Source organism: Corvus kubaryi, unplaced genomic scaffold, assembly GCF_017639235.1.
Source record: "Corvus kubaryi isolate FWS band 111438036 unplaced genomic scaffold, C.kubaryi_AGA036_p1.0 37334, whole genome shotgun sequence".
NCBI classification, from domain to species: Eukaryota; Metazoa; Chordata; class Aves; order Passeriformes; family Corvidae; genus Corvus; species Corvus kubaryi.
In genome coordinates this window covers 16,061,957-16,087,563 of record NW_024581108.1, presented here as the reverse complement: position 1 = coordinate 16,087,563, position 25,607 = coordinate 16,061,957, and the positions used below count along the sequence as shown (strand labels likewise).

Sequence of the window (25,607 nt, the reverse complement as noted above, 5' to 3'; positions counted from 1 at the left end):
TACTCTCCATGCAATAGAGAAACTTTCAGCTTTTGACTCTTATTTTAAGAAGAGCGATATATATCCCTCCCCCTGCAATTCCTCTGGTACTCTGTGTATTCAGAAAAAGTTTTTGTCACTGAGAGACCCAGGCAGATGCAGGAGGGTACCAGCAGTGGGAAGCAGCAGGGTGGATCACAATATATATAGATTATGTCTCTTGGCAAAAATTGCAGTCCAGGAGAAAGTGTAACTGTTCTGAGTGACTGTCCATGAGTAATCCCCCTCTGGGGATGCACTGGCAGCAGTTGTTTCATCAGCAAAGGGGTGCCTGAAAGTGTCACAGGCTCTTGCAGCAATGATTCCAAGTCAGCACTGCCAGACCAGTCACCACAGACGCACAAACAGCTCACATCTGTGACCCTTCTGCAACAGCCATGAGTTCATGCAACTGCAGGCTGTGGGACTCCAACCCACTTCCTTTCCACTTGTACACTGACTTACTAGGTCAGCATGGTGCAATACTCCCCTCTGCTAACCGTGTCACCTTTCTCCATCCCATACTCCTTTTAGATGCAACCAGTGTAATGATTTTCTCCTTTAGTTTATTTCAATGCTTGTCAAATGACTGAAATTACGTTACCAGTGGTTTAGTCGCTCAGATTCACTCACCCTTCCCCTTCTTAAAGGCAGGTCTACATTCTCTGGTGATACAGTACTGCTCTAACTTCCTACATGACTGCACTCTGGAGTGCCAGCTCAGCCAGAACTCTGTGATGGAGACTACCTTTGTTTTGCTGCTGACAGTGAACATTTAGCCAAAACTGTCCTTTTCCTAGACTAACATTTTCTTTCAAGTTTTTACTTGCTTCCAGATATTTCTGGTTTAGTGTGAAATAAAAAGCAGTTGAGCTTTTATTTTTCCTTACATCCATATTCCACTGCTCCTCTTTCTGGATATAGTGTCTCCCAGGGCACTAAGGCATCACACAGCTCTCCAGGAGGCTGTTGCACCAGACTGTATGTAACACGTCAAATCCCCTGCCCCACTGTTCTGCTGCTGCTTCTGCATCACACTGATTCTTTTTCCATGTAACATCTTCTGAAAATCCTCCTCTCTACAAAGCACTTATCCCTTCCTCAGTATGCAAGTGCTGCCAAAAGACTAATACAACACCGAGCAAATCCCTCTCAGCTGCAGGGAGAATAAGCTTATCTGTCCACTGACCCAGCAATAAATAGCCACTCGCCTTTTATTTACTCCTTCTCAGATTAACTGCCTTTGATTTCACTTACTCAAGAGAGGACTAAGCAAGGATCCCAGTACCTGACCCGGAATCTCTGGTCCAGCAGGTCCAAGCTGCTCCAGGTGTCTGAAGGAATTCAGAAGGTTTCATTACCCACCTGTGACTGTACCACGGACACGCGCAGTTGTCATCAACAGTCACAGACAAAGGAAACATCGGGGGCAGAGATCAGCCCTTTTCTTTTGAGGAATGTGTCGACTTCCACAGCAGTTGTGCAGCAGGGTGCTTCCATTTTCCCTTTCTCCATCCTGAGGTCAGACTCCTGACTGTAACCACTGGTTTGCAACAGGGAGGAAGTCTTGCAGAGGGACATGTCAGATAAGGAATAAGAAGCTGTGGCATACAAATCTCTCAGGTCGTGCCTCTAGATAAACCCAGGAAACTAAGAAACTCCCCTTTCTCTGGAAAAGCAGCTGAGAGAGAAACAAGATCCTAACAGAGAGCACTGGGCAGGCATTTGTCATTTTGAACTTACCACACACTGATGAAAATACTAACACTCACTACTAGAACAAACACGCCTGCGTGCTATTCCCTTAGCACTGCTAGTTTTCTCTTGAGTCATTCCTATCTAAGAGACAGCACTTTCTGCATTGGTTTCCTCTAGAAAAAGCAGCTGTGCAAGCCACCCGCTTGCAGCTAAAGCCAGTGACAGCAAGATCTCAGCCTCAAATAGAGAGAAATAAGACTAGAGAGCACAAGACAGATGTTTTCCAGTCACCTGGGCTGCATCCTAAACTACTCCACAAACTGGCTCAGCAGCCTCAACAACTAACATTGATTCCCCTTGGGAGCTTGTGTAGAACAGGTAGGGGGTCAAAGGATTGAAAAATGGACAAAAGTAGTGCCTAGCCTTAATAAGGCAAGAAAAGGAAGAGAGTTGAATTATTATTTCAATTCCCAGAAGAGCAGGATTAATTATTTGTAAGCACCTGAAAAAAAATAACAGACTGAGTAGCAACCCAGGTGGATTTGTCAAGAGCAAATCATTTTTTAAAAAAATTTTTTATACAGATGAAAAATTACTGTCAGGGAGAAGCAAGACATGAACTGGAATTCAGTAATGCTTCTGACAGATTACTTTCACAAACATGCCAAAAATGTTATTGATGATACGACTGTGATACAAGCTCGGAAGTGGCCAAAAAGCTATCGAGGAGTTCTCAGTGGGCTCACTCTAGAAATGGAAGGATGTTGATACTTTGGGGTCTGCCTAGGAACCAGCATTGTTTAGTGTTTTCATTATCAACCTGGATGATGGAGTAAAAAGTATGTTTATTAAATTGCAGAGGACATAAATCTGGAAAGAATGGCAGGTATGCTGGGAAGCTCTGCCAAAGGAACTTGGCAATCTGGAGGAGCGTTCTGGAAGAAAGGATCAGTAGGGACAAGTACACAGTGCTGCTCTTTGGCACGAGAAGCCAACAGCACAAGCACAGGGTGTGGAGTGGGGGAAGTGGCTGCTCTCCAATTCTTCCTGCGACCTGGAGTCTCCAGGAACCCGGTGATCACCTTCAGTTCCATGCCACTGTGGAAAAGGCCATTGAAACACCAGATATATAAAGAGTGAGAACTGTGAGGTTAATTAATTATCTCTTTGCTCCTCCTTTTTGCTGTAGTCTGTACATTTTTGGGCACTGCTCTTTAAGAAAAAAATGAATTAACTACAAGCATTCAAAAGAGCAACAGGAATTAAGAGATCTGGAAAACATCACCTAAAAGAACTGAAAAAACCCCAGAGTGTTTATTCTGAAGAACTGAAGGGTAAGGAGCCAATCACAAGAACACTGAAGTAATGCACAAAGCTCAAGTTCTTTCTGCTCTCTGCCAAGCTGGGCACTGAAGCACTCAGTTAAGAGAACTGCAATCACTCTCCCCAGTATAGCAAGTTTTGACAGACTATTTGCTGCATCTTTCCAAGAGCAGGGAATACCACACAAGAATCTAGTGATGATGACTTGACAGCAAGCAGCAGGTGGAAATTCAATTTGTTTTGAAGTAAATCAACCCATCCTTTGAACTTCCAGCTAAACGCTAGGAGTCCTTGCAACTGCATTCAGGTTGCAGGGCACTGACACTTCCAGGGCTTTCCCTTTCCCTGAATGAGGAACAAGAGCCTGACACAAAGCAAAGAAAATTACATTTGACTCAATTATTCATGTTACAAAAGCCCACTTGTGCTTGCCCAGAGGCTGCCAGGTAACTTCATCTGTCTGGTAGCAAGAAAATAATTGCAAGTTGGTGCCAGTGTTAGACAAGAGCAAAGTATGAGCCCTTAAGGCCATCTCTGTAACAAGCGTATACAATTATATTCCCAGACTGTTTCGTTCTGTAAGTGATGAGCTGCCAACCTCCTCTCTCTGTCTCTAAACACACAATATAATATGCCATCTCCTGAATGCTAATCCATTTGTCTTGTTATTTGCTGAAAAGTCATTAAGCAACATTTGAAAACTGATATATAAGATTTGTAAAACAAGAACTATACCCACTATTTATTCGGGATTTCCTGACACAGACAAACAATCCACTGAATGAGAAGTCATTCAACCTGATTCCATTCGGGGTAGGTAAATTACAGAGAGCAACCCTGACTATTAACAGGTCCATGGTGCTTCAGAAGGGCACTCATGCAAATGAGGGGGTAAAATGTTTACATAGGGAAAGCAGTGTATTCACCATTTCAGTGTTTTAAAATGAGACTTGATACTGTTCTGGATGACACTTTAACCAAACACAAATCATGAAGCTCAGTAACTGAGCAAAATATAATGGCTCGTGCTATTCAGGAGGTCACATTAAGTCTGATTGTAGCCTTTTCAACAAGTTGTGCTGCTGGGCTGCTGCTGTCTCCTGTCTCCTCTTCCCCTCCTGTGACATCACATCCTTGTCCCCAAACTCCCATTTCTTCCCCTTACCATTGCTCTTTTCCTTCCTCTGCTCTTATATCCTAAGAGTCCATAAAATCCATGCAAAAGCTGGTCCTTTAAAATACTCTTTAAGATAACTAAAAATTAATTTAATTGTTCATAGTACACACTAACAATCTTGAATAACAAGCCTCATCTGTGATGCACCACAGATTACAGACAGATGTCTTTGTAAAACATATTTAATTAAAGCTGAAGTCCGTGTAGGTAAAGGAAGTCTTCACTTAAATGCAGCAGGACACACAGTGGAACTCTCCTCAGACAAAAATGTGGCAAGTTTGATGGTGATATAATATTTGCCCACCATTATTAATTAGGTGACCTTCACAGTGTCAGCTGACAGTGTTCTTACCACTTTCTCCTTGTAAACAATGTATTTCAGCCACTTGAAATCCTGCCATTTGAATCCTGCCAGAACAAACAGGGAATCCTTCTCGTACTGCTCCATTTTCTGGATTGCACCTTCAGGATATGTGATCCGGAGTGTTGTCTTGCCACCCACATCTTTTTCAAAGCCTTTCACTGGAGCCGAGTTCAGCCTGCAGGGCAACCAGAGAAGACACTGTCACAGATTCCCACTTACACTCAGATTCCCACTTACACTCCTGTGTGTTGATGACACAGCAATCACCGCTGGGCAAGAGCTCCCTGTAGCAGCTGCTACAGTAGCAAATGTTAACTCTTGCAGTTCTTAATCACAAACACTTACGGAGGTTTGTACCAAGTGACAACAGCTTAATGAGAAGTTACTTAAATTCTGTCATTGAATATAATGCAAACCATTTCTGCATATCCACTCCTGTGATTTAAATAGGGTTGGAGGCTTTGGAAAAGGAAAGTGAAAAATATTGTCCTTGCAAATTTAGAGTAACAAACTAAGCATTAGTATTTTAACAGCCCATTGCTCCTGTGATGTGTTACTTGGGTTCTGCAAGACTGTGCTGAAAGAGATGATGCAGTTCCACATCAGTTTAAACAAACTGAAACTTGTCTCATTCTCCAACCCCAGTCCAGAGTTTACACGGCTCAATTTGCCTGCAGTGAGGCCACTTAGGGAAATAAGCCAACTAATAATTCTCAAAAAAATCCCAAAGAAACAATCTGCACCTGGTTTAAATCCCCAAACTGGCCCATCTGGAGGGTGAGCTGCCTTGCAATGCCAGCACAAAGGAGGAGGTTGAGCCAGGACAAGGCTCAGCACCACTGCAGTCTCACTGACTCCACGGAGTTTCTGCAGTGGAAGTGCATCCCACTCTGAAAACACTCAAGCAGTTGCACAGCTTTTCCCTTAGGGATACTGATTTCTAAGGAGATGCTATGTATTTAGCTGTGTTTTTGTTAAAATATTTCTCAGGAATAAAGTTTTTTCCCTTGGAAAAGTGAACTGCTCTGACATGAACAGCAATGATGACTTTCATGACATTAAAGTTTTCAGAACTTCTATTTAAAACTAAAAACCCAAAGCTGAGGAAATTTCATGTAACTTGGAATACAACTCTTGCTGACATCAAACAGCAGCCTCTGATGGCACAGCATTGCTTGCTTGAATTATTGCAGCATTCTTGACTTGGTGTAGTTCAGTACACTGGAAAGTGCTTATGGACTGCAAATTTTGCCATGTAGGAATGTTAATGAGAATCTGGATTTGCCTCTTCCAGCCGGGGTAAGCATTTTACATTGGAAAACTTTTAGCAGAAGAAAAATCTCTACAAAATCTGAAATTATATTCAAAATCTAGAGGAATACATTTTTATGCATTTTTAGCAAAAAGACTTACTTTATCACCAGGAATAAAACATTAAAGGCAAAAAACTTAAGAATCAGCACCACCACAATTTATACAGCAGATGATGTCTTTTTCCATGGTTTATAAACCCTTGCTTTGTAGCCTGACTTTGAGGTAACTAGACCTGAGTACAATGCTCCCAGCCAGCCTGGTCCCTTGCTTTTTCCTCTGTTGCTGACGGCACAGTCACACATCACTCACTTTTTCTGTGGGCAGTATTTAAACTTTAAGGTGTTGTGTCTCTTTGGGGTGGATGACCTTATATAAAGCAAAAGCATGCAGCTCTAAGGGTAACAGAATACTACCAACACTATAAATACTATGAATACTATGCAAAGAAAGCTAGTTTTACATATTTTCATTTGTTTTCTTTAGGATGAGGAGGTGTCTGCAGTTGTCTCAAATGTCACTGTGCAGCTCTTTGGCAGGGTTTTTCCCATCCCCAACTGCTGGGTTCACTGTTTTGCTGCTTACTTTGTTAACACTCCCAAAACTCGGGAACCCTACTTTGTTTCTAGACAGGACATAAATCAAACCATTTCCCCAGGTGAGATGAACTCAGGTCTCCAGCAAAGGAGAGAGTGAACTGCTGATGGAGCCACAGTGATGGAGCCAGCACCATCAAGGCCCAGGGGCAGTGCCCCGAGGGCAGCGTGGGCAATGGAGCAGGAAAAGTTCTGGCAGCCACAGCCCATGTCCACGAAGGTGCAGACTCCACACCTCAAACCCCTTCCCAGGCAGAATGCACTGGTGGTTAGAAATACAGTTAAATCTTGGAAAACCTCAGTTAGGATGTCAGGCCTCCTTGTACTGCCCATGGACAGGCAGTTTTCTCCACAGGAAGTTTCAGAGTGTTTTTCTCTCTATGTTCGCTGATTACAGATGGAGCTTAGAGACACTAACTCCTAAACTTGGCACCATGAAGATCCTTTCAGATACCACTCAAGTTTCACCATCAGGTGAATCTCTACCTGGTTCTAAACAGGAATTTCTGATACACGCTTATTTTTGCCCTGTCTGCAATCCATTCTAAGGAGGCATTTCAGAGCCTGGATGACTGACTGCTGCAAGAAGTCCTGCCAGGTAAACAGTGTGACAGCTGGGAATAACATCTGCACTGAAACCTGATAATGTCTAGTTAAAGAAAAACAGCAACTCACTCCAAGCCCTTTTAGAACTGACAAAACTGAATTGGACTACCTTCACCACAAGAACAAAATTTCTTGCTGCAATTAGCAATCCTCACGTGGTAACACATGAGGCATCAAAGAACTCCACATACTGCTGGATCACTCCTTTGTCCACAAATGTACCACATTTTTTCACTTAAAATTCACTCCCTAGGTCCCAAATATCATCCTTCAAAGGAGTTCTGCAGTGTATGAAAAAGGATGTTATAATACAAGGGACTTCCCCAGCTTCCACAGGAATAAAGCAAGCAGTTGGATACATATCCAAGCACCTGGCTTCATTTAACCTTTACAGTTGACTTCTCTCTCCTTTATCCATCCCACCAACAGCACAGGTGCTTAGCTGCCCTCTTATCCTCTCAGCTTGCAAACTGACATAGATTTACTGATGTGGAGAGAAAAAGTTGAACTTTTCATTTGGAAATTAAATAGTGGAACTTTCTGATGTAAATCTTAGTGGGTGGCTTAGTCCAGATGGATTGAAACCATCCTTTTGCTACTTTTTGAACAATCTGAGCCCAAGGAAAGGCTATAACCGCACTTTAATTCAGCTGAAATAACTACAAGTCACCTGACTATGACAAGTAGTAAGAGCTCTTTGTTAGCAATTGATAGTGGGATGAACCAGGAGAAGGCTGTAAAAATTTTGTCTTGTTCTGAACAGACATCCCCGTGTCCAGCACACTGATGGAGAAGCAGGGAACCATTCACAGGAACCAAAGACTGAAAAGGATCTTCTTGGTCTTTTTGTCCAGAGTTAGAGGATGTTTATTTCTCTCTGTATTTTCTATTCTTTCCTGACACATGGGAGAGAATAGAGACTGTGACAATTAATGCCTGTCTTAAATTCTTTTATTAATCTCTTTCTTTCTTCTACCATAGCTAAGAATTTGCTATTTGGCACCACATCTTAAAGTTGACCAAAGCTGAGAGAGATTGTATCAGATACATTTCCTTTAATATAAAATCAGTTATCTTACTAAGGAAAAAAATACCAACTTAGACTATGTTAAACCAGTTTTATAAACTTACATTGAAGGTTATCCCACTTTTATTATTTACCATCATAATATTTTGTTACTCATGACTCAAAACCTGCTGAAAAACTCTGCAGTTTTTTTTTTCAGGTCAGACTAATGGGTCTATAGTTCCCTAGAGCACATCCTCCCTCCCTCCTACACACACTCTCTCACTCTCCATTAGTATAGGTATTATGTTTGTTAATCTCCAGTCACCCAGAACGCCTCCCTGACTTGACAGATTTATTACTAAGAGTTATGACTAGATCTGTGATTTCACATATCAGCACGTTTTTCAGGCATTCTGAGATGGTGATGATCCACGTCCTCTGCAAAAGCAAGAAGTCCTAACTTTGACTGTGGTCCTTTGCACTCCCACCACTCTGCTTCTGCTCCCTTACTCAACATTGTCATCTGCAGTGACACAGAGCCAAAGTACTGCCAGTTTCTAGGGCACACTTACAGGTGTTTAATCACTACTGGGTCCTCTCTCATAGAGGCTTCCTGCTTCCTAACATCCTATGCTGCACCATTCTTAGTCCTGCCCATCCTGACTGTGAGGTGTAGTTCCTGGGGAATGCTACATGTGTATGACCAATAATACTCCCCTGAGCTACATAGGGGATATATCTGGGAGCAGATCCAACAGTGTGAGTTACTGCTTCACCACCTAAGGGCATCACAAAAGCAGCAGCTTTTAGAAAGGAGCTATGAAAGGAAGGTTCAAGTTATATCATACAAAAGACCATATTCCCAAGAAGCTGTGGAAAACAGAAAGATTGAGGAGTGCCTTTACCCTTTGATGCGATCATCATTTATAACAAACCTTTTAAAGCTCAGATCTATTTTTCCTCTCCCTGTAAGTTAATGCTTCCATACAAACGGATATTGTCACTAGTACAGGTTAAAGTTTGCCTGCACAACAAGTGAACTGATACAGAAACTGAATATGTGACAAGAAAACTGTAATGCCAAAGACTCACCTGATAACAACATCATAGTCATCAATTTTTAATCCCAGTGACTTATTTGCAAGTACTCCACCATTTCCCACAATAATACATCGCCGGCAGCTGAGACTGGAAGAAACAGAGGAGAGAGGTGATTTTTGTAACAGAACTTCAAACACGCAGAGAGTACATATTTAGTTTGCACGCATCTGAAAACTACAGGAAACCTCTGTAAATACCAAGAACTAAGAGGGAGACAGAGATACACTTGATCCCCAGCTCACCTCATCATGCCCAGGCATTACACGTGATAAACCGCTTTCAACACCTCGCACCACGTGTGGCCTAATGAGATGAGCTGTCAGGACAAGCAGCTCCTCTCCCCCACACCCCTGGTCTGATGGGCTTGAATCAAACCCATCTGTTTACTTAAACCGTCTCATTATTCATTCAGCACTGAAATAACAATAAACCAAAGGCTTAGTGAGGAAGTCTTCTCTCCAAGCAATTTTATGAGTGCAGGAAGATCTTGCCAGGTTATCTGGGGTGTGCTCACCTTGCTGAGAGCAAAATCGCTGCTGCTATCGTGAGACTTCAAGAGACAGAAAAACATTAAATTCAGAGAAAGAAAGACCCACACACGCATGCCTGTCCAGTCGGAAACATATATGGAGACACAATAGGTGAGGAAGGAAAATAACCTTAATTAACAAAGAAACAGGAAAGAGAGGGAAGAGAACAGCTTCTTGTGGAACCCCGAGTCACGAGAACTCTCTGCAGCAGATGTTAAAAAGCGATTTTGTTTTGAAGACAGAGAAAGGACTTCTTTCCAGCCATCTAATCCCAAATGCAGCTGGCTCTTCTGGCAACATGCCTCCATCTCTGGTAGTTCACTGAAGGAATACGTGTCTGCAGAGCCTTTTTCGGAAAGGGTCCAAGGCAATCAGTTGTTTGGAGCAGATTCCTGAGCTAGGCAGCCTTCCTAGTTGCAGGCACAGTCAACTGGTCGCTTCTAGGCTGTCATCTCTGTGGTAAGTCTAAAGAGTCAGCGTGAGGAAAACTCTACTTATGTGGGATCCCTTTTTTGCAGAGCAGAGCTGGAGTGCACTCAAAAGACTGAGCTAAACCACTGAAGGTCACTCTGCTGACAGAGCCATTAGCTGGAGACACGTGCAGAATTAACAGCACCAAGAAATGCTCAGGAACAGCTTCCCCTGCCCAGATAAAGTTCCACTGCAAGATCCGAGCCTTTCCAAAAGAAAAAACTTCCTCAAGCAGATGGACATATTAGCCCAGTGTCCCCAAGGGCTGAAGAAGTGTGTTTGTGATAATCAAAGCACAACAGAGAAAGACTTTTATACATGATGGCATAGCAAAAAAAAAAAAAAAAAAACAGCTCTGGCAACAAGGAGAAATCAGACACAAGAACTGGTTCAGGCAGTATATTGTGACAAAGAGGGAAGGAAGAGTCAGCCCCAAGTACACCAAAGCAAGTGACAAAGATGGTAACAGCTTTGTCAAAACCTTTAAGGAAAAGGTGCTGCAGGAGGGAGAAGGACATAGTTCGGCTCTGGCCAAGTGACATTTCAGATGGAAATACACTCTTTTGATGATTATGACAGGAAAGTTTGGCTGCCTGAACAACAGACTGCTGGGTGAAATGCTGTAATTTCTCTACTCAGCTGTCTCTCAGCTATGACTCTGAATTTTCTGTTTTGAAGAATACCATGCTGAAATCCAAATGCTGCAAGCTCCAGGCACTCCACTCTATCCTCTTACTGTTAGGATGTTGTTAGCAATTCTGAATACAGATTTTCTTGTTTCATCTTCAAACCACTTAATCGCTTTCTTCGCTTTTCTGCTAAATTAAAGCACCATCTACTGTCAGTAGTCCCTTCCACATCTGCATAAGATCCACTTGCTGACAAAGCACTGTGTATAAACATTTTCCTCTCACAGGACAGACTGGTGAGCATGAACTGCTGCACAAGAGATAAAAGAACCAGTTCCACCAGCCTAAGCTATTGCAGCAGCTTCATGGCCCAGTTCCCACACAGGACTCACAGACTGATTAAAGCCCACTCGTAATCTTCTATTGACCATATAAACTGGAGTGAGCTCATCACATCTTGCACAGTATAGCAGCTCTTCTAGGTCTTGAGTCACTCTTGCAGTACCTCCCTGAACAATTCTCAACTTCTCTCCAGATCTCCAAAGTACTGATTCTGGAAAGATCAGCATGCGGAGCTAATGCTGCTCAAGGCAGAGTGCCTTTTACACAGAGATTTTACTTACATCATTCCAATCCTTTTCTTACAGTCATTGGTTTGCAGAATATAATCTTCATCTTGTAAACATGACTTGCATTGTTACCTCTGTGATGCCTGATTTTTGATTTGACTCCAGTGAAGGATGCAACAAAACAGCTAAGACTGACCTGGCCCTTCTACTCCTTACTTTCCCAGTCTTTGGTTGTGGCAAATTTTCTTAGTGTAATTTCACATTTACTCCAGACTGGTTTTAGCCCCTGTGAACACCTGCCAGCAGGATTACACAAGAGGTGTCACTAAAGGATTAATTATCAACTCTGACAATAACTTTTTAAAGCTGTGTAACATATCCTAGTTCTAAAAAGGATACCTCTAAGTGGTGTAGTATAGAATCAGAACATAATGGACTGAGACAAATAACTAATGTGTGCCTCTAAGAGATTACCTTTATCATTCAAGCTTCTAGTTCATCCAAAAAATACGTCCTCTATATGGCAAGATTTCATTTCCACAAATCCAAAGTAACATAACATCAGTTATGCCACCATCCTAGCTCTGTCCTCTGCAGGATTCTCCTGCAAAACCAAACTAATCAACTTACAACCATCTCTTTATTATCTCCCATATTTCTCCAGGAATAGCACAACATTTGCTGATCTATCAAACATTTCAAGAAGGGCTAAAAAACAAACAGTAATAACAAAAATAATTCTTTAGTTAACTCTTTAAACACTCTTCAGTGCTTACTGACTTAAAAATACATACAATTGTCCTTTAATATCCTTGTAGTTACTAATAAAAAATTCACAAAGTATTTCATTGTTGCTGTAAAATGAGACATCTTTCTATCTTTACCCCCAAAAGTGAAACAAATACTTAACTGAATAGATCTGCCTTTACTCACTGTAACTGATAGGTTAATCACTTTTGCCCAGCTTCATATCTGAACCACTCTTCTATCCTCATGGTTCTGACATATTTAAATGCATTCTCCTTTTTCCTTAAGTCTGCAGATAAGATTTTTCATTAGTAACTATCTGACCCTAAGGTCTCATCTTTGATCTTCTAACAGCTTAAATTTCTTTCAAATGTACTCTGTCTACTGATGGTGCCTGAGCATGGGAAACCTGCATAGTCATTGCTGGCTCCAGGCAAGTTTCTGGGTGAAGAAACACACAGTGCAAGCAGCATCGGTTACAGCTCAATTGTTTCTCCACAAAGAAGCGTGCAAACACCTTTGTGCTTGTTTACACAGTATGTCAAAGCTCTATTTCTTTTCCAGAAGAGCTCAAGGACTGAACACATCAGACACAGCCCACATTTCAGTTTGCTACCAGGGTGGTATGAAGGATGGTCATGGACTTTCCACAACAGATACTCCCTAAAGCCCTAAGGTGGGAGCTGCAGCCAGATGTACAGACTCTTGACACAGACACTCCAAGGTTGAGTTCATCTACACCAAAAGCAGGATTCATGCAGATTTTCTTGAACAATATAGCATTGTAAACACATGTATGTGTTGTAGCAATTCCTACTTCCCCTTCCTCTCTTATCGAAGTGCTTCAGGGATTTATCGGGGAGAAAAAGCCTTTCTTTACGCAATTTTGGAATGGAAGGCTTTGAGGAAAGATATAACAGAATAATTTAAAAATACATCTTTAGGGTAGCTGGTGCTTAAGGAGGCTTAGCATATTCTGGTTTGATCTGGCTGCTGGTTACTTAAATGGGTGCTATCAACCTGAACCAGATGGACACACTCACCTCTCTTGCTCTATCAAATTCCTTCCTCACTTGTTCAGGTAATATACTGCATTAGTAAAGACTGTGATAGTTATAACTCAAACTCTCAGTTTTCTTTCATTACCACCTGGAGGCAATACAAAAAAGGTCAGTCAGGTTTTTATATTTATGTCTTTACATAGGAAATTTACATGTCATCACCACAGAGAGGTAACCCCAAAATCCACTGAAGTCCAGCCAGCAGATGGGCTGTGGAATTAGAAATCAAGCCCTGATCCATTTGCAGAGTGAGGGACAGGCCACTGGAGGAGTCACTAAATCAAGCAGTGAAAATGTCATTAATGTCAGTGGGCCTGGAAAAGCCAATGGAGGGCAAGAAGTTTCAAAGATGAGGCCCACCAACACCTGTGTTAGGGAGAAAGACATGCCAGCTCTGAAGGAAGAGGTCAGTGGTTCTAGAGAAAGTTCCTGGATCTCCAATCTTTTCCAGACAAGCTCAGGGATGAGTTGTAACTACCCTCCCAAATGCCACTGCAGCTTCAGCCACTGCAGCTTCACCTACCCCCTGCCCTGGAGCAGGAGCAGGTTACTGTTCAACACAACAGTGCTGTAATAAGGAGTCATGAATAAAGCAGGGCACCAGGTACGTGGTGTTACAGGTGTGAACCACAGCCTTTGTTCACATGCCCTCCAGCTGCTGCTAGTTACAACACAATGGAGGGATTAGTTGAAGTGAGTTGGCAAAGCTGCTGTGGGATGATGAAAAGTGCATGCACACCCGGAAGGATCACGTTTGCCTCATTTCAGCACCATGTCAGTACATTGTGTCAGGAAAGGTGCATCAGGATGCCCTTTAGCACAGGGATAATCAAACAAACAAGTTAATTTCCAGGGCTTATAAGAGGCAAGTGAATGCAACCTCTCAAGGATCACCTTTGTGAAGGAGGGCAGAAAAGGAGAAGCTTGGGTAGGAACAAGACCAAAGGCTTGGTGTAGAGATCCTCCACCATACAACTCTAATCCTCTCTTTCCTTCCTATGCTCTCATGTACTGCTCTGACCTCACCTTTCCTGCCTCTCCCACCCTTCCCCTGGGAAAGCTGCCTCCAGTGTATAGTTACACGAACACTTATTCCAGTTGGCTGGGCGGTGCTCACCCTCCCCACCCATTCCAGTCTCTGCCTCACCTGCTGCCACTTCTGCTCTGTGCCCACACTCTCAGTGGACAGGGAGCTCTGGAAATGAAGTCATTGGAATAACCTGGGTTGAGACAAAAACTCATAAACTGGATCATCTCACTGATCCACTTTAAAGTCCCTTTTCAAACAACAGCAGCAGCACAAGGAGAAGGGCAGCAGCAGCAGCAAATATGGCTTCTTAGACTGGCTTTGCCAACAGAGAAAATGTTGGTGTAACTCCTTGCTGAAAAGAGGGTGAACCTGGAGCCTTTTTCATGCTTCTAGAATCAGTCCACTAGACTTCTGAGAGCCTACAAGTGGAAGGCTTCACAAGATCTCCCAAACATGACCCCTTGTACCTCACAGACTTGAGTTGGGTCTCTTATCTAGGTCTTCCACAATAAGACATTTACTCAGTCCTTTATCATAGAACCAAGAACAGTTTGGGTTGGAAGGGATCTTTCACGGTCCCTAAAGTCAGGCCTTCTCCAGCTGCTCCAAGGTGTTGAGCAAAGGGGAGAGGTCTGGACTTTCTGCTTGATCAGTGAGCAGGAAGGGAGTAGCCAAATTCAAGGCTCTGCTCCCAGCACCCTGGGGCTGCCATGGAGAGTAACTGTTAGGATATGCTTGGAGCTTGAGACAAGATGAGGAAGGAGCTAACCTTCCTCCACCAGTCTGCTCCATCAACTTTTCAGGAATCCAAAATGGCAGATACCCATTGCTGCCAGCACTGGAATTCAGTGAGGACCACAGCTGAAGAACATTTCTGGAACCATACCCAAGTCTTCATCTGTGCCCTACTCAACAAGCTGGTGTCCCAGAGCAGCACTGTGGCAGCCTTAACACCTCCGACAGTTCCCAAGCTCTTTCTCCTAATAACTCTTCTGTTGCAATTCCATCCACCTCCTCCTTTAGGCTCTCACCTTGCAGCTTGCTATCCCAAGCTTTCTTGTCCCTTTCTCTCACACACACTTCCATTTTTATCCTTCCTAAGACCTGCTCACATGGAAGGGGTTTGGGAGGTACTTGACTGTGAGGCACATGTACTACACAACCAACATCCACTGATACAGATTTATCACAATAATTCCCAAGGAAACAGTACTTCCCCCAGATATCTGTGTGTTTACACACCACCAAACCTTGTTACTGGAATACCACAGAAATACTACCCTGTTCCTGAGGTCTCATTTGCACTTGGTATCTCAGGGACTTTGCATACATTTCACGGGGCTTGAGTGTTAGATCTTTCCTATCTCTGCACCAAACCCATTATAAGGAGCACAAACCAAGGTGAGCAGCTCATGCTAGAGTGGTTATGTTTCAGAATCTCCTGCAAAACTACTTTTAAAAAACCTGAAACATTCTACTCCTCACAAAACAGGTGAGCAGCAAGGGTCACAATTACATTAACCTTCACTGCAAGAATCTTCCACCTGCCCTCTGTCATTAACACTAATTTCCTACGAGCAACCTTCTGAAAGAGTCTATATGTGGATTTTTCAACAGATTAAAATCTTAACTCTCCAACCAGAACTGAGATAAACCCCAGATGGATGAGACTCAGTTGTGTGCAAAATCTGTAAGAAGGTCATTTGTAAAAGGGTTTTACCTTCTGGACATAATTTCTCAAATTAATCCAAAATCTGAAGGCTAACCCTATCTGGCACTGCTGTGAGGCAAGGCAAACTTCAAAGAAACCTAAATTAGCACATCGACTGTGCAAGACTAAGAATAAACTTTCACACAGAGAGTAACTCCCAGCTACATCAGGCAAGCTCTACAATCAGCATGAGAGATGTGGAGACCTACGGAAAGGCTGGAAAAGCTTATGAAATTTGTCATGAAAAGTGGGCAGAAGGGGAGCTGGGCCAGGAAATAAAACCCATGTGTTTAGAAAGCAGGAACTGTGTTGTTAGCCTGAGTCAAATACTACTGGAAGGAAGTATTACCAGGACTTTGAAAAGAGATCATGTCTCAGTAAAAACCTCTGACAGCTTCTGAAAAAACCTAAACCTAATCCGGGAGATGGCACTAAACCAAAACTGCAGGACAAATGGAAGGAATGACAGAAAAGCAAGGACAGAAAGGACTAAAGGACTATCATTGGGAAGCTGAATGTAAACATGCCAGTGAGTTTCAGAAACAACCTCTACAAACAGGACTGAAGAATCACAGGAGCTTCTTCTAAAGGCATCAATTCAAATACCACAGGACCCAGGAGACTGCTATCCTGTTCATCCTAGCACAGGCTTGGTCAACACAACCAAACATTCCTACTTTGAGAGAGTGAGGTATTAGTGAAAAACATTGCTGAAATAAGCCAGTCCCTTCTTTCCCTCTAAAGTTTCTTTTGATCCTGTTGCTTTGTCAGAAAGGCTGGAAAAGAGCAAAGTGTTTATTGAAAACCTGCTATTAACTAATTTGAAAACGGGGCAAGAGGACACCTTGAAACAACATATGAAATAATAGATTAGGAAATAGTCAAAAGGTAAATGCTTTTTCCTACTTATGTTTGACTTAACAGAGGTCTCCAGAGTCTACAGATTTACTATAAAGAGAACTCCATTTTCAGCTCCTGATTTACTCATCCACATCCAAATGTATTGGCAATAATTTCTGGCAAAAAATGTCTAACAAAATTTATTTAGGACATATGAAAAGAATCACTTCTACTCCTTCTATTCTGAGTGTCTCATCTTACCTGTCAAGAGATGGAGTTAGACGATAATCTTTGGTTGCTGACAGGATGGCTTTGATCAGATTATCTGGGGAGAAAGGAAGAAGATGTTAGGAACAAGTTCTCACTGCTAATGGAAATGAGAAACTATGTGATGTAAAGCTTCTGAAGCAGTTACTTGAAGGAACTGAAAGGTTCTCATTAGGAATGAACACTAAGTTGAGTATTCCTATTTTCTCTGGACAATGACCTTCACACATGCCTGCAAAGACGTGTTATGTGCCAAATTCTGGTGCAGTGTGTAATTGCCTTGCACGGAGAGTGTCACAGGGAACAAGCACTGTACATTTTATAGCAGTGATTTCATATCCACTGCCCTGGGATGGCAGCTTCACAAACACTTCAGACATGCAAAGGCCAGCATCACTGTCACTGCGTGCCTTCAGACAAGCTTTTATGCAGCTGAGTGGCGAACTGAATACAGGAAGAAAACCAGGTTAAAACGGATGCTTTTTATGCTTCAGGTTACTTTCAGTTTAGGTTCATCAGTCTGTCTTTCTTCAATTAAAGCACCACAATTGCATAAAGAAATGCCCATGGAACCACAGCCTACAGTGATACCCAGTGAATGGCGCAGCAACCAGATGGTGTAAGTTATGCAAGCATAGGCACACACACAAATTAAACACATTAAGCTGCAGAAGCACAATGATTACATATGAATAATTCTATCAGCTATGGAAATTTTTGAGTCTTCTTCCCTTCACATTTTGTCATTTGCCCCTAATTTTTCCACCTCTCTCCCCCATAAAGCTCCAAACTCCTTTACCATGACCCAGGTAAAGACCCTTCTTGGCCAGGGCCAAGAAGCAGCAATATTCTGGCTAGTCTGTATTTTCAAATGTACCAGTGATTTCAGAATGTCTGTGCTGGGTCCGACAAAAAGTGCATCTGCCTCCAAATCCTGACTCTAACTGTGGTCTTAAGAAGATGCCTAAGAGGAGAACAAAACCAAAGCAAACAGATATATTTCCCTGAAATTCTCTTCTGCTATTTAACTGTTTTCATATCAGGGATTTCATATGTCAGATATAGCTTCTTTGTATCTGGTAACCTGCAATGATTTCTCTTCCATGAGCTCAGAATTCTCCTCAATCCATATGGACATTCAATCACTTCCCTTTCCTGATTTTCAATATGGCTTCTCTGAGCTTCATTTATACTGGAAAAGATTGTGAACAATTAGACCCCTTCCATCTTTGCTTGGGAGATTGCAGATACGTCTAATATCCTTAAATATATCAGTCAACTAGTTCAAAAGTTCTTAGGAAGCACCAGTCAAAATGAACAAATAAGTCTCATTTCCTTACAAAAGACTAAAAATGATACAGAAACATTACAACAAGTGATTTTTTACATCGAACATAAACAGCTTTCCTTACAGACACTAATTACTGCAATTAGCACAGTTAGGGAAGACCCTTTCAAATAAAGAGTTCTGTTCTTCTCCACTGAGGAGGTGTCCTCCTCAGGAACAGGACAAATGTGTGGGATAAACACAGGAGCTCAAGGCAGCCCATGCGCCAAAGAGCTTTGAACCTGACAACAAGCTGGCGAGACACACAAAGGTGATAAACAGAAAACTCTGACAGTTACTTTGAGACCTGGGGAAGTTTTTGACATGGCAGCACTGACAGCCCCTGCCAACCATTACAAGCTGGGGAGTGATTACTTTCAGAACATCATAGCTTGGAGTGGAGTAAGGGAATTTTTAAGGGTAAAAGCAACTTTGATAACAAAATAGTGGTGGTGCTTAATTTTCCTTCATCTGAAGAATATCTTTTGATATTCTGCATAGGCAGCAGGCTTCCCCTCTGACAGGAATGCTATTCCCCTAAATCTGCCATAACAGCAGTAGGTTGCTGTGACCTCTAATGGCACCACGCCACAGTCCTCTCCTTGGCCTGCTCCACGCACTGACTTTTGTTGGACAGTATACATTACTGACGTTGTTTTCACACATTCTCAGAGAAGAGATCAAAGGATTGCATGTCAAGGGCTGCAACCTCCCATCTACCAAGCTTTTGTTATGCCAGGTTTGCTCTACCACCCACAAGTTACACCATGCACTACTTGGAGATCATCCGATGGACTATTTTAGAAAGAACATTAAAAGAATACAGTTGAGTAATGCACTCACATAATTCTGGTTTACTCATCTTGCCAGATAATTAGCAATGCCTTCTTAGCGAATGCTCACAAATGAAATAAAACTACTTTAGGAGTGGATATGGCAGTGTTTGGAATGGAGGTGCTTCCCAAACAAAAGCAAAACAAACAACCATATAGAGCGCTCAGTACAGATTAAGAATGGACAAATAGGAGATAGCTCTTCAGCAGACCCCATGGTCCAACAATAAGTGGTATCCAAAAAGTTTGGAAGTTGCACACATCTCAGTGTTACCATTCAAAACTGCTGAATGAAGCTCAATAAAAGACAAAGTACTTCACTGTCAAATGTTCACCCACAGCAGAAACGAAAATGGCATCAAGTTCATCTGGTCTAGCCCTGGTCTGCCAGGAGCAGGAGCTACAAGCACTCACAGGAAAAGCTAATGGCTGGGACAGGGGACAGGCACTAGATCTTTCTGGGTGAGCTGGAACTCTACTACACTGTTGCTGAGGTGGGCATTTGCACTTGCACCTTGACTCTGGCACTAGGATGGAAAGAAAATACCCCCTCCAGAAGGAGTTTCTGTATTTTCTGTATTTTCCTGGGAAAAGGTTTGACGGATCAGCAGATGCTGCTATGGCTGATCTGCAACCTTGCACAAGACCACAAAGGAATAAAGAACAATAAGGAACCACTGGCAGGATCTTTTAATATAGCTGGGGCAAGGCGGAGGGTCACTTGCAATCAGCACTGCAAAGACTACTATCACAGACATCAGTGACCTGCAGGACACAAAGCAGGGCTCACCTCCAGGCTATGACTAAAGAAAATTGGGCACCAGAAAAGCAGGTGCATTATGTCAAGTTAATTGATGAGACATGGTCTCTTCAGGGTAAGAAACTAAAAGGGTGATGAGCACAGTCTGCCTTATACACCTCTATACTGAGTGATAATAACGGGTGCAAGTACACGTAACAAATACTGCAAAGAAAACTTCCTTCCTGGTTCAAGTAACAGGATTTGTGCACAGCCACTGACTGGAAGTCAAGCACTGAAAGAAATTTTTCAAGGACAAAAGAGAGACCAAGTTGTCTAGATGAACACATCAGCAGGGCAAGCAATCTACTGCAGTTTTCTGCAGCCATAGCTTGTTTATTACATTTTTTTCTTGTCATGGAGAATTTAGATCATTGGGGAGAGTGGGAGATTATTTAACCCATTCATCTATCAACCACTGTGCATGCACTTTTACTATAAAAACAAAGCAAGAAGCCTCTGCACATTTTTCTCCCATCTAGAGCAGGAGTTGACTACATTTATCTAAGAATCCTGAGTTATCTTGACATATTCTATCAACTTTGCCTTATAACATCAGAATATTCAAAAGCCAGCTCAGGACTGCATGATTTCTCTGAACCCAAGTACATCTTGACTTCAGGTTGACCCTGAAATTTTCAGACATTTGGAAAAACTAAATAGTTAGAAATTAGGCAGACAGTGACCACACAGTGAGAACCAGCCTAAGTCTCAATTCTAGTCTTTTTCTCTGTTATTTATATGAAGGAATGGAGGAGACCTTCACTGTAAATGTCAACAACACTTAAAATTGTTGTTTCTAATGCAGAAACTTCTTGCTCATATCACCAAAAAAAAAAAAAAAAAAAAAAAAGGGAGGCCTTTCCAGTCCACAGGGCTTACTGCAGGCATCTTGTAGGGTCTACCTTCTGCCTGCCTTGAAAGTAGGCAGATTGGGATGTTCGTGCACTCTCAAGTGGCCAAGAGAAGAGGCTGTAATTTTTCAAGTTGTCTATACCAGCCACCTTCCCCAAAACCCAGCAAGTCTACAGGCCCCTAGTGCCAGCAGTAAGTGTGTGAATACCATGCCTCAGGGTCAGGGAACAGCGTGTTGCTGCAGTGCTGCGTGTTTGCCCTGGGAGCCACGGCCAGTGCCCATCCCCACAGGTGGTCACCCAGGTGCCACTCCTCCAGCCAGCACTTCTGCAGGGTCCTGGGCATCAGCTCCAGCTTTTGGGAATAGACTGACTCGAGTGAGGTTGATTGACATCCCATAAAGTGTGCCAGGAGACTCTGCACATGGGTCCCTGTCCCACGGTAACAGAATGCCACGTGTGTGTCAGCTTTGTGGGGAGAGTAAACTAAACACTACCAATGCCATGGATTAAACAAGTCACAGTATTTACAAACAAGTTCTAAGCACAAGCCAGTACATACACTTTTTTTAATACACTACCCAAAAGTTTAGCTCTGTATAAAGTTTCTCCTTCAGCACTTTTTTACTTTAAGGTCTTGCTCCATATGGGAGTTGAGGAATGACTTTTAACAGAAAAGTTTTTACATCTTTTGAGGAATGATCTTTACAGCAAGTCAAGGGAGGTGATTCTGCCCCTCTACTCAGCCCTAGTGAGGCTGCATCTGGAGTATCTGTATCCAGTTCTGGGCTCCTCAGGACAGAAGAGACATGGAGCTCCTGGAGCAGGTCCAGTGGAGGGCAACAAGGATGATGAAGGGTCTGGAGCATCTCTCTTATGAGGAAACACTGAGGGAGCTGGGCCTGTTCAGCCTCAAGAAGAGAAGACTGAAAAGGGACCTAATTAATGTCAGTATCTGAAGGGAGGTGTCAGAGGATGGACCAGGCTCTGCTCAGTGGTGATGAGCAATGGGACAAGAGGCAACAGGTAGAAACTGATGTACAGGAAGTTCCATCCCAATATAAGGAAGAACTTCTTCACTGTGCAGGCGACCGAGCACTGGAACAGACTGTCCAGAGAGGGTGTGGGATCTCTGTCACTGGAGATATTCCAGAGCTGTCTGGATGCAATCCTGTGCAATGTGCTCTGAGATGACCCTGCTTGAGCAAGGAAGTTGGACCAGATGACCCAGTGTGGTCCCTTCCAACCTCACTCATTCTGTGATTTGCCACCCTGGTGCCCAGCACAAGGCCATGGACCCAAGTCTCACCACATGGTCTGTTCTCTCTCCCAGAAACACCATGTCCAGCTGTAGACAATCAACATTATTTGTATCTTTGTGAAGCTGGGAATCCAGTGATTACAACAGGTACAACAATGTGTCTGAAATTTCCTGCACCACTTCTTTTTATTATTGATCAGCTAACTTTAGGAGGCCAATGCAGGAAAAAGCAGCTATGAAGAATTCCAGCATTTAGCAGTGCATTGCAAAGACATGAACTGGCTCTCAAAAACAGCTAACTACAAACTGAGGAGTCTATCCTGAGATCAAAACTTGTGTGTAAATATGAGAGAGTGGTTTCTTGAGGTCACTAGCTGTACCAGATTTAGGTGGTTTACTGGAGATGCACTTTATTAACAACAGGACATAAAACTGCCGCTCCTCACAATATCTCCATTGATGATTTGTAATGGCATTAAGACAAGAGGCATACACTGTTGCATAGACACAACTCAAAAGAAAAAAAAAAGACTGAATGTGCATGGTATCCTCCCTAGCAATTTTAGAAGAACCTGGCATGCATTAAATGTAAGCTCCATTAAAGCCCTTAAGGCCTTTTTTTATAACAAGATATAAATAAAATACATAACATTTGGACTCTTCATTTACATCGTTGTTTTGGAGCCTTTGGGGATTTTTTTTTTCCAAGCTTTTCTTCACAACCAAGAGTTTGTTTTTTCAGAATACAAGCTTAGTTCCCAACATAATCCCAGGGCTTGGAAAGTTGGAACATTAATTTAAAAAACAATTATGCAAAAAAATGGGCAACATTTTGCAATAACCATGCATTAACAATTTTGATCTAAACTCAAGTTCAATGCACAGGAAGCAATAAAGTCTATAGAAAGAGGCAAATTCACGCCAAATAAAAACAGTCCTTGAAAGATTCACAGTGTGCTGGTTAAAGACAAGCAGAAAAATAAATACAGTTGTTGTAGAGGGCTCTATGTTTTTGATAACCCTTCACAGGTGGCCAGGCAATATCTTCAAGGCCAAAAAACTCAATAACTACTACAGCGATTCCTAATTCTTCTGATCCTTGCAGAAGCATTAATAAATGACACTTCAAAACACAACAGCCAGAGAAGACCTGCTCCTCTCTCCAGGAAGTAGAAGAGAGGAATAATATCCGTGTTTCAATTGCAATTCAAGAAGAATTGCAATTGGAATTCTGTGAAGAACTCCAATATGGAGTCATCCAATTAATTGCAAACTTAAGGTTTGCATCTCCCTGGGGCACCTTTCCCTTCCCAGTGGGTTGGGAGCAGGACTATTCTTTAGGCACACTCAACAGCAACGCATTGGTTTTGATTGAAATAAGGGACTGCACTGGAGGATTGTACTTTCATCATGAGAGCTCAAGAAAGAGAAGTGATTTAACTTCAAAATTCACAACATAACTTCCCTTTATACACTTTCTTCAGTAATGAAAAGTTAACCATCCATCTCTTCTGAAACTTACAGCTTTTTTTCCTCTTCAAACCTCTCATTTCATTTCTTTAGGCTATAAAATCAGCTAAATTCCCTGGGGGAACATCAACATTTTTATATCTATATTCCCACATGATAATGGCAACTATTACCAATTTTGGTCAAATGCAAAATTCTAGCGGAAGCTAGTTCAGAAATGTGCCTCCAACTCAGGAAGAAACAACCATCTTGTTAATACCTACTCTGAACAGAACTAATGGCTATACATATATATATACATATACATATATATAACTGATGGCTTCTGCTTTTTTGTTAGACGAGTAAGACACGAAGAACAAAAAAATGCTTGTAGTAGGAAAATCATCTGTACAACAGAGTGCCACTAACAAAATGAGGATAAAGTTGGAGAATTAAACAGAAAACGCCTCATTCAGACCCAGTCAAATGCAGGGAAGGTGTCTGCATGTGGTACTCCAGTCTCTACAAAGAGCTAGAAGATTAGGTTAGAAAAGACCTACTTTTCTAATGTTTTTTTTTTTGAATCAGCTGCAAATTTCACTTGTCATGTCCAACCAAATATGTTTTCTCAGAGATTAAGTATTGCTCATGCCAAGAAAGTCAATGTAAAAGAAAAAGCTATGCAAAAAAGAGCATTCATGAAAAGAGAGATTTTTCTCCCAACACCACTGTGATATGCCAGCTTTTGCAGGCCTGAAAACTCAACATTTTCACTGGAGATGAATGACCTCTGCCCCATGAGACTACTGAACAACTGCTGAGCAGCACTGAACCACGGCTCTTCCCAGGAGCACTGACACAAAAGAAAACATCCAAATAAAACCAAGTATAAGAACAGTTAATCATTGCACAATACATCCATTAGCATTGGTGGTCTAGACAAAGACTTAATTCCTTTGTCACTGAATGTGTCACCAGTTCCAGACATCCCACCAGTATCAAGCGAAAATATGAAGTCTCCTGGCCAGTAGTTCATACTACATTTGATAAAACTGTAGCATTTCAAACATGGTCTTAAGATTCTCTTATCACCATGGGGAAGAAATTACTTCCTAGTGTCCTGATGGGAGGGAAATTCTGAGATGGTGACAACAGAATCGCTGCCTAAGAAATAACTATCACCTTCAAAGACAAACTGATTCAGGGCCAACAAAACAGCCTCTCTGCTCAAAACAGCTGAGCAGGAACAAAGGTAGAAGTGAAGACCTATAATTTCTGCAAAGCAGTGACACAATTACTAACTAAATGCATGGAAGAGATATTACATAGATCATGTCTGTTTAGTTTTTTAGTGTATGCTGTGCCATATGTTTTCACTTAAGTTAAAAAAAAAAAAAACTGCAGCAACTCTCCCGTCCTCATTACACAGAGATGATGCCAGATACTAGCTACTCTTTCTTATGAAAGCCTTTTATATTCTTCAAACCACATGTACTGAGAAATTCTATTAATAGTCAGGTATTTCTCCAGTCTTGTTTGTTGCCCTTCTCCAAATAACTCTTTCCTTTTGCTTTAGCTACAGAGGTAAATTCGGGGAGGAGGCCCTCTGGGATTAATAACCTTACTAACACTATAAACAATTTTTCCATTGCTTATTCATTGACAAATTTAACCCTGAGAGCAGTGCACATGCTAGAGGATCTCTGCAACTACATGGACAGCACGGGCATGTTCATACCTCCATAATTACACTGACAGAAGCACTGCTAGGAAAGGGTGCAAATCCAAAAGAAGAAATGTCAATTTAAATTTTAAAAAAATCTCTATGTAACTCTTCTAAGAGCCTGAGATTGCTGCAGTCTCCTTGCTCTTCAATGAAAAATATTGCAACAGCAGACTTGGTGGGTGCTGGGAAAGAATTCCTGGCAAATTAGACCCTTGCAAACGGTGAAACATGGGAAGCACTCCAACATCCTAGTTAACACCAAAACAATAGCCTTGGGACACAGGAGGGTGCTCAGCA

At 42.2% G+C, this 25,607-nt stretch overlaps 1 protein-coding gene across 11 annotated transcripts in view; it reads right to left on the bottom strand.

Annotated features, from left to right (window-relative positions):
* The window catches only part of ST3GAL3 (ST3 beta-galactoside alpha-2,3-sialyltransferase 3), a 191,470-nt gene that overhangs the window by 41,058 nt on the left and 124,805 nt on the right, over positions 1 to 25,607 (bottom strand). For all 11 annotated transcript variants that reach the window (XM_042030504.1, XM_042030502.1, XM_042030503.1 and 8 more), the window contains 3 exons: positions 17,053 to 17,116; positions 9,195 to 9,290; positions 4,569 to 4,755 (listed from right to left, as the gene is read on the bottom strand). In XM_042030504.1, the coding sequence (XP_041886438.1) occupies positions 4,569 to 4,755; positions 9,195 to 9,290; positions 17,053 to 17,116 (347 nt within the window). The remainder of the gene's footprint in view (positions 1 to 4,568; positions 4,756 to 9,194; positions 9,291 to 17,052; positions 17,117 to 25,607) is intronic.